General features: G+C 36.3%; 1 protein-coding gene across 4 annotated transcripts in view; it reads left to right on the top strand.

The window, feature by feature from the left end:
* The window catches only part of ITGB8 (integrin subunit beta 8), a 50,471-nt gene extending 41,128 nt beyond the window's left edge, over positions 1–9,343 (top strand). For all 4 annotated transcript variants that reach the window (XM_017823876.1, XM_017823877.1, XM_017823874.1 and 1 more), the window contains 4 exons: positions 521–746; positions 2,303–2,406; positions 3,497–3,660; positions 3,754–9,343. In XM_017823876.1, coding sequence (XP_017679365.1) covers positions 521–746; positions 2,303–2,406; positions 3,497–3,660; positions 3,754–3,876 — 617 coding nt within the window. In that variant the 3' untranslated portion in view covers positions 3,877–9,343. The remainder of the gene's footprint in view (positions 1–520; positions 747–2,302; positions 2,407–3,496; positions 3,661–3,753) is intronic.
* The last annotated feature ends 285 nt before the right edge of the window (positions 9,344–9,628 follow it).

Consider the following 9,628-nt stretch of genomic DNA (forward strand, 5'->3'; position numbering starts at 1 on the left):
AAAGAAAAGAAAAGAAAAGAAAAGAAAAGAAAAGAAAAGAAAAGAAAAGAAAAGAAAAGAAAAGAAAAGAAAAGAAAAGAAAAGAAAAGAAGGAACAACTTGGCATGTGTGCATGAACTTGATACTCATTCCTCCACTGAATCTTGCCGTTTATTTGAATTGAATATTTTCTTATAAAAGAGAAGTTTGTTTAGTTTGCCTGAAGACTATGTCCCAGTCATTGTGTAATTTCTAATCCCCACTCCTTTCATCCAAGACAAGAGGGAAAATTTTTAGTAAGAGGTTTTAGGATGACATCATGGTAGTAACTTTTGCTTAACTTAACAACAACCAGCATCCATAAATATATATCGTGCTGGTAATTTCAGCCCAAGTTATTAACTTAAAAACTAACTAGAAAATCAAGGTCTAAATTAGCTTTGTTTAATGTAAAGCACCAGTGAAACAAATGTATGCATCTAAAAATTGATTTTCTATGTTTTCATAAAAGCATATGACTCAAGAATCTCTGATGTTGTAGGTAATGGTGAATGTGAAGGTGGTAAATGCAAATGCTTTGCTGGCTGGGAAGGTGATCGTTGTGAGTGCTCATCACAATCAGCAAAGCACTGCCTGAATTCGAAGGGCCAGATTTGCAGTGGAAGAGGAAAATGCGTATGTGGAAAGTGTGAGTGCACAGATCAAAGAAGCTTTGGCCGTTTGTGTGAATATTGCCCTACTTGTAACAAAGCCTGTGAAGAAAACTGGTATGTTTCTTGTGCTAGACTTGACTTTTTAACTCTCTAATGGTGAAACGTGGAGAAATATTTCTGCTTGGCTAGATGCGACATTTCTTAGATATTTAGGCTGTAGGAAATTGAAACAATTTATACTTTTCTCTCTGTAGCTGAGGGATTCATACTGGAAATTAAGGGATTTGCATGTCCACATCTATGTTCACCAGTCTGTGTCCAACTTCCAGCTTTCAGAAGCCAAAAAACTATATTTTTTCATAGTTTTATTAAAATATCGATCTTCATATGAAATCTTCTGGGTAGGAAATAAAACCCATGAATTTGGAGTTCTAGAAATGGACACTAGATCCTACATCTGAATTCCACAAAGTCCAGTAATATTTTGCAAATATGTTTTTGCACACTCCTTGTGCTTCTCAGTTGAAGGAGCTGTGTATTGTCATTGCCATTGGTCAGCAGAGCAGAGCTCGTCTTACCCAGAGAACATTCTTCGTTACTGAGTTTTAAAACACTTAGTCTTTGCCGTGCTAGTCTTAAAGCATGTCATTTTTCCTTACTTGTATAAAGGAGGGGACAGTGTGGAGGTTGAAATGAGCAACCCCAGGAGGAGAGAAGCTAGATAAAGCTCTCAGTGGCACACTGCATGGTCCTGGTGTAGAGGGTGAACGAAGGCCTTGGGCACAGCTTTTCTACACCCACTTGTCAGCACATAATGTTCTGCATCTCACTGCGGTGCAGAAGGTGAAAGATCAGCCTTTCATTGGAAAGGGCATTGTGCTCAAAACAGAATCATTGTTTATTTGTATTAATTTGAATTATAGCTCTTTGAAGGAAATGCTGGAGAGCCAAGCTTGATCATGTCCGAAAAGGTGAATGCTAAGATTTCACTAAATAAAATGCAGTTAGCCTTTCTGGCTTACACTTGTTCAAAATCACTGTGAAATGTATGACTAATAAATTCAGGAGATGGCATACCTTTGTTAAAAATTCAGCCAGGGCTTTTTCAGGGTCTCATGTGATATCCATCTTCTGCAAGGCTATACAATGAAGATGGCAAGACTGAAAGCACTGCCTCCCACTGTGCTGCTGTCTCTCTGAACTGCCCAGCATTGCAAACTTACTTGGCTTTGTCTTAACATAGCATCCAAAAATTATGAACAAAGCTGTCTCTACTCTTCAATTCCAGCGTGCATCCCAATGAGTCTGATTTATAAGGAAAGACTAGGACTGAACTGGAAGCTGAAAGCTGAAGAAAGGGTGGTAGACCCTTAGCTACACCCTGTGACAAACTCGCATCACAAAGGGTAGAGCAGGGACCAGATGAAGGTGGCTCAAAGCCAAAGACGTGTTACTTTACAGCTTCTGACTAGTTGGTTCTGAGAAGCATGAGAGAGATAAAACACTGAGAGAGGTATCACATTTCAGAAAAAAAAATAAATGTCGCAATGTTTTTGCTAACAAGAGGAAAGCATTATGTGCAAGCAATAATATGTCAGCCTGTTGATACAATCTCTTTAAAGGGAGTGCAGAGAAAGACATAAGTTTTTAATTATATTTTTATTTTACAGGAACTGTGTTCACTGCCATCATTCTAACAATACATCTCAAGCAATACTTGACCAGTGCACAACCTCATGCGCTTACCTACTACATTATGTTGACCATACTTCAGGTATGTGACATTTTCTAGGTAATTTTAATAAGAGATTAAACTATATTGGGATTACTAATTGAATTCACCACTGTTAGAATGTCTTTCAAGTGTGTCATATTATTACAATAACAAAGAAGGCAGGAAAAAGAGAAAACTCATTCATAGCTTCAGGGAAAGTAAAAGATAAATAATAACAGGAAATATGATTTCAAGCATTGCTAAATCAGATTTCCCAGCTCCTTGAGAAGTCACATCTAATAAAGATGAATCCTGCCTGAGCAATGCTTAAAGAAATATTTATAAAAATCTGTTATGGCATCTGTATGTTTTATTACTTTGGATATGCTTATATTATTTGACATTACCAGAAACAAGGGAAAAAGAAGTAGAATGCTTACCTCAAGTTCAGTAATGTTTGAATATTCCTTTCAAGTAAAAAAAACTGCAGTTATGAGGGCCGTGGAAGAATAATTTTTTTTTGTAAATAAAATCTCGTAAAGCTTAATCACTCCACACAGCAACAAAAATGTAGGTAAATGTCACTTCACATTTATGTACATCTTTATATCCTACAGTTCATAAATGAGAAAACTAACTGTGAATATTCTTCTCATAACTTTAGTATTAATTAAGGAAAGCTTACCATGTGAGAAAAGTTTACCTGTGAGGACAATACTGGACAAGGATTCAATAATATCTTTCATATTTCACCAGTGATCTTCACTGTCATTTTCTGAAGATTAAATTCTCTTCACCCCAAACATCTTTAACATTTCATCCTCTCTATTTCAGCTATAAACTCACTCGTCTACAGAGAATTTATGGAGGAAGCCTGAGTCTTAATTCTGTAGATTAAAGGAACAATAGTTTCACCAGTTTTTTACAATGGATCTTAACCTGAATTGCCTTTCTTGATATGCCCCACTGTAAAAAGCCTACATATGGCAACTTTTCCTCTTAATTTCCCCTAAGTGATTTTCCCTCAATTTTTATCAGGCTCGTGTTACATTTATGCAACGTTGCTATGCAGTGGTAGATATACCTGTGTTAGAGGGATGTGTCTGCTCCCTACATTAGGCTTTACCCTTGTGTTTTCCTTTTGTTGCAGAATGTTTCTCTGGACGAAGCTACTTTAGAGTCTTTTCCATAATCTTTATAGTTACCTTTCTGATCGGGTTGCTTGTTGTCCTTATCATCAGGCAGATCATTCTGCAGGGGAGTAGCAATAAAGTTAAGTCTTCATCTGATTACAGAGTATCTGCAACAAAAAAGGTAATTTATTTCGGAGCTATCATGTTCAGTAATCTTTTTCTTTCATATAAAATTTAGCTAATTGCTGATAAAAATTATATCTTCTCCTTCAAGGATAAGATGTTTTTGCCTACAGTTTGCACAAGAACAGTAACATACAGACGTGACAAACCAGAGGAAATAAATATCGACATCAGCAAGTTGCGATTAAACGAAACTTTCAAGTGTGAATTCTGAAGACTGTGTGTTTTCTGCAAATTCTATTTCCATCATGATCGACTTTTAAAAAGTTACCTTTTGTACTCTGTGGGAATCTTGACTGTTGCCATATGGTTTTGTTTTGTGCATTTTGTTGAATACTGTAACTAAGTGATCTGTAAACGGACTCACGTTATGTGATTATGTTTGAAACTATAGCTGCTGTATTTTTTTAGGTTTTTTTGAAAGAGAAATGTGCGTTACTACTGTTCAGAAACATTAGTGTTGATGTAGCACTTTAGCATATTCTAATTTATTTAGTTATGGCCTAGAATGTAGATATGAACTGGTCTGACAAAGCACTGATCTCACTCTACATGTAGCTAGTACTGATGTGCTCTGTGGGAATGGACAAAAGCTGTGACTGAAATATTAATATTGCTGTATATTATAGCAATAGATGAAACTATTAAAATGCTCTTAAATAGAGTAAATGGTACTTTTATAGTTCTCTCAGTTGATAAATTCCACTGATTTGTCTGCTTTAGCATCTTAGCTTTTCCTCATAAAAATGACTGGATTAAATAAGTATTTAGTTACTGGTGTGGGTCTATAGTTGTGTGTGTATACACACAGCATGCACACACAGGTAAATTATATATATAGTTTTTTATATGGATGATGTCACTTAAAGATAATTTATATCTGATAAAGAGTAATTTTTAGCTTTTTTACTTGTTTAAACATAAAAAACCCTTTTGTACAAAATTTAAGGTATTTGAAAACTGAGTGGCTACAGAAAATGAGAGTTTCTCTGTCCAACAGCATAGTCTATATGATGATCACTGTTGACTGACTTCACCTTTGGAGTCAGCAGCATGAACCCTGTTGCAAGTAGATGAATTACACCAGAGCTGTGTTTGGTTTGCTAGCTACATGTCAGTGTTTTGCCAAATAAAGGCTTTGATCTTTTTGTATGATGTCAGGAATGTCTGATTTTACACTTGCTCTTTTTCTTTATGTAAATTAGTTGATAGGGTCGAGTTTTGTGACTGATTTTTGTGACTGTGCCTTGAGAAATGTGTCCAGTGTGATGTGGAAAAGAACCTGCAATTTAGAAGGTGAGGAAAATATGTCTTTTTCTCAAGGGAACACATTAATTGACTTCATACATATGGGATCAAATTCTGCCTTCAGAAATGGGCAAAGCTCTTCTAAATATGGTGGGACCAATATAAGCTTATCTGAGAGAAGAATGTGAGCTACAAGGTCACACAGAAGCATTTTTTTTACCCCTGAAACGGACTGTAATGGTAGAAGACCATTGTGTTATATGCTAGTTGGAAGTGTCAGTCTGATTACTAACCCTATGCTGCCAAAACCCCACAGAAGTCTGATCAACCTCTAATGCTCTAAAATCTTGCTGGCAAAAAAAAAATCATCTCAGAAGACAGCGTATCATTTTAGCAACATTTATTGCTAATACGAAATATTGGTCTGTATTTGTCATAGAGAAGAGTTACAGAAAAAAAGCAGGACCTCCTTATGTGCAGTTTTTTAGACATTAGTATATATTTCCTATTCCGTATTTCTTCTGTAAATTCCCACTAAAATCTGAGGAGTATGCGTGTGAAAAGAAGGCAGGATGCAGAACAAGTGATAAGTGTTATGTGAGTGTTCAGTTTCTTGAGTAATTGATCAAGTGGGATTGAGAAAAACAATATAAAGACGTTGGCCTTTTCATTAGTCATAAAAGCTCTAGACCTTAGGGATTGGGTGTTTTTTTGAAACCTGTAAACTGGACTATTTAATGTTTCTAAAGCAATCTCCAAAGTAGGCCCTGAGCTTTCTACCATAAAGGTAAAAGTTTAAAGAAAAGAGTATTTCCTTACACTGACCCTGACTTTTAGTAATAGCTTAATTGTAGAATTTTAGTTATAGATTAATTCTGTAATCTATCAAGTATACCTTAAACTTTCATTTTCTTTTAAAACATGTAGGATCATTTTCCTTCTGTGTAAATTAGCAGATTCCAAAAAATTGGTTTCAGTGGGATAAAGATAAAAGATTGATAAAGGTTTACCTGCTATTACCCTTATCACAATTCATGACTAGTTGTGAGTAGCAAACAGTCTCTGGTTGTCTCTTTCACTTAACAAAACAAAAAAAATTCAATGCTCAGTGATATTTTCCCACCATAATGCTTTAAAGCATTTATTAAAGCATTTACTGAAGTGATAACTATTTTTTTTTTTAAGAATTACTTTTCACTGCTAGAGGGACTTAAATTGTGTGGGTAGGGGACAACAGAGCTGAGTTCTCGATGGAAGAAAATTTGAGCTGTAACACCCATCTTCCAGACACATCACACTGCTACTGCTTTTCTTCTATAGCACTTGGTTGGCATTGTGGTGCTGCCTGTGAAGGGGCACGGCCAGTATTTCCTTATCAGACACCTGCCTGAATGTTTAAAATGCTGTGGTCAAATAGAGCAGGTTCACGGGACCAATTGCACTGTAAGCAGCTTGCTGTCTTGAGATTAAAAAATGTACATTAAAAAAAAAAGAGTTTTTTAAGAAAAAAAAAAAAGAAGAAGAATAAAAAGCTGTTTTGCATCTCCCTCATGGTTTTACTGTATTGTGGAGGAGGCTGGTGAAAGAGAATAAGCTGCTGCTAATGTGACAGGTCAAGGCTTTTAGAAGGCCCGTGGGGAGCTTATACAGAGCAGGATTCTTGGGAGGAGGCTTTGTTTCTAGGGATGGAATCTATCCATGAGAAACTCTGGCTTTGCTTGGTACTTGTTTCCCTCTGCCTTTGACCATGTTTTTCAGAAGAGCTGCTGCAGGAGATGAATAGCTCAACAAAAGCCTCACTATTTAGGGAGTTGTGTTCCCTCAGCACATGACCTTAAATGAGAAAGCAGCCTGTAATTCACAAGGAATTTCTTCAGTGATTGCAGAAGGACTCTGCTTCCTATAGTGCTTAATATGGGAGATATTAAAGACAAATTAGTTCACATTAGTTTTCAATGTATTGTGTATCAAAGATGCTCATAAAAATAGGGGGAAAATATCTAACCTCAGAATAGAACATTCCAAACTACTCAAATAAAATTCTTATACTAGGCTCCTTCAAAAAAATTAAAAGGAAGTCAAATAATTCTACTGCGTGCCTATATCCAAATATGTACCAGCAGATACTGTTGTATCTCATCATTTGTTTTGGGAATTGTTTTTAGATTTGCTCCGAGAGCATGCGCATGACTTTTTACACCATAAATGTTAATGTTAAAATACATATGTATAATTTTCAAATGCTAATCTCCCTTTTTTTACCTTTGACTGGTTATTTGCCTAACATTTCAGAAATTCCATGTTTATGCAATTAAAAAGCATGCATTTTACTTCAGATGTTTTTAAGTACTGTAAAATGAGGAAAGCTATGAAATGGTTATTTCCAAGCATCATGAGTACACTAATAAGATTGCTGAAGAAATGTGTGGGAAAATAGCTGTTTCATCCAGAAAACGTGCACGTGGTATGCAAGGAATTTTCATTGTGCCCAGCTGAAATTCCCTTACATTTGCAAGGAATGTTAAAAGTGAACCTTTAAAAGGAAGGATGTTCGTATGGGCATAGTTTACATTTTATCCGTTATTCTCAACTGGATTTATTTTTTCCTCTCTATGATGTCATGAAAACCTGCTATGTAAAGCATTCTTCATACTACCACGGAAAAATATTATTTTCCCAGTGTGATCATATATAATATTTGTTTCCTGCTTAGTGTGCATACCTAAATGTACATGTTTTGCAAACCATGGGAGTGAATGTATGAAACAGCTTCAAGCAACCCTCAGTCCTAAAACTAAACATAAGGTCTGGAAATGCCCAGGGCAGAGAGATGCAAGGGCATGGCTGCCTGTGCAGGGACTTGAAGAGGGACGGCAATCTCAGTAGGTGCAATGCTGGGGTTTCCTACAGTGTCCCTACAGAGATGATGCTCCAAGACCTCCCTTCTCCTTTTGTCAGGGCAGGAAATCTCTTCAAAGTAGGTTGGCTTGGCAGAGATGTTCTCCTAGGTTTGCATCCTAGGCACTTGTCCACACACTGGAACTGCATAATATGCAGTCTGAACCATAACACTGCAGACATTTCACATCTTTATTCATCCAAAATGCTTACACGTCACATAGCAAGGGATCACCTGTAAACTTGAATGCTGCAGATCTCCATTAAAGCTTCTGGAGAGTCTTTGGGCACCTGCCCATTGTCTTTCCACCAGCCCTTGGATCTCCACCAGTCAACCTTAAGGAGTGTAAGCTGTAGCTGTAAAGGGCACTTCTCATAGAGGTATTTGTGCTGAGTCAGTGCTGGGTGACACCTAACTCTGCTCTGACTGTGAGTGATGAGTGGTGCCAGTGTTCCAGCTGTCCATTTGCAAGAGAGGGGAAAGCAGAAATGAAGCTGTAGTTAAGAAGAACACTACTTTTTAATTATATCCTGAGGCTGCTCTGATGCACAGACATCTCTGGGCTCTCATTGAGAGCCATCTCAATTCTCAGAGAGCCATCTCTAAGAATTGAAATGCATGGAGAGCGGGGAAAAAAGGTTAAAATTAACCAGTAAGAATGCATCTCTATAGTGAGACAAATCAGTGGGGTTTCACTGAGAGCAAGCCAGCTCAGAATGGTTGGCCTGTCTGCAGTAAAAAAACATAATGCTTCCCCCCCTCCAAATTACTAGATCCTTAGGCTTTAGAAGTGCTGCTCTGGATTGCATGTTCTCTTTCTTTCCTTTTCTGTTCACACTTTTAAAGAAAAAGGTACCTACTTATTAAAAAAAGAATTGTCTGGCATTTCTTAAATTAATGACTTCTGTCTAAATCTAACATTTCATTCTGATACCTATATTGTGTTTGGGCTGTTTCAGTTGTATTTTGAAGGAAGATGTTGAAAGAGTCTTTTGGAGAGGCATTAGTGTTGGATGAATTCACCATGCTAACATCTTCGCTCTTGCCTACTGCTGCTTCAAAAATAATGCTACTTTAAAGTGTCTTATTTAGCAATTGTGTCACAGCTAATAATAATACTACAGTTTTTAACTTTCTATTTAACATATGCTACCTTTTGTAAAAAAAAAGTATATAAAGATAAATAATGTTCCTCTAGATTTTATGCATAGAGAATATTAGTAAGGGAAGAGGTTTTAAATTTTATAACTTCTTACTGTTCGTTTTACATTTTAAATGATACTTTTAAATCACTACTTTTGTTTGTCTGGAAATATACTGAATATTTTATTATTTAAAATAGTATACTTTTATAGTTGTTTTATTAATTTCAGTTGACTACTAACTTCTATTTTGGTATTTATTACTGAGTTGACACTGTAGTATATTGAGATGTTTATTTTTCTATCAGAGCTGTAACAACTATGACATAGCATTATTTTAATGCAACATCATTGTACTTGCTCTCTAAAAAATAAAATCAATATTTAATCCATGTGGATTTTTTCATGTGTTTAATGTGTCTGTGATAAGTAAAGGAAGAGGTGTTCACCTCCTTGTAATACTGTGCCCAGAATAATAAAATACAAAGAATACTGTGTTTATCAGATGTAGGCAAACAGAGGATGCATGCTGAGAATGGACTTTGAGAAGGTGGGAAGGATCACAACAGCACTTACCAGTTCGGAGGTGGAGCTGGTTTACCTTGCCCAACCCAACTGGAACATGAATGCACCAGGAGATGTTAGTACGTTGTAGGGGACAAGAAGATAGTTCTTGT

Source organism: Lepidothrix coronata, unplaced genomic scaffold (assembly GCF_001604755.1).
Source record: "Lepidothrix coronata isolate B3197 unplaced genomic scaffold, Lepidothrix_coronata-1.0 Scaffold106, whole genome shotgun sequence".
Lineage (NCBI taxonomy): Eukaryota > Metazoa > Chordata > Aves > Passeriformes > Pipridae > Lepidothrix > Lepidothrix coronata.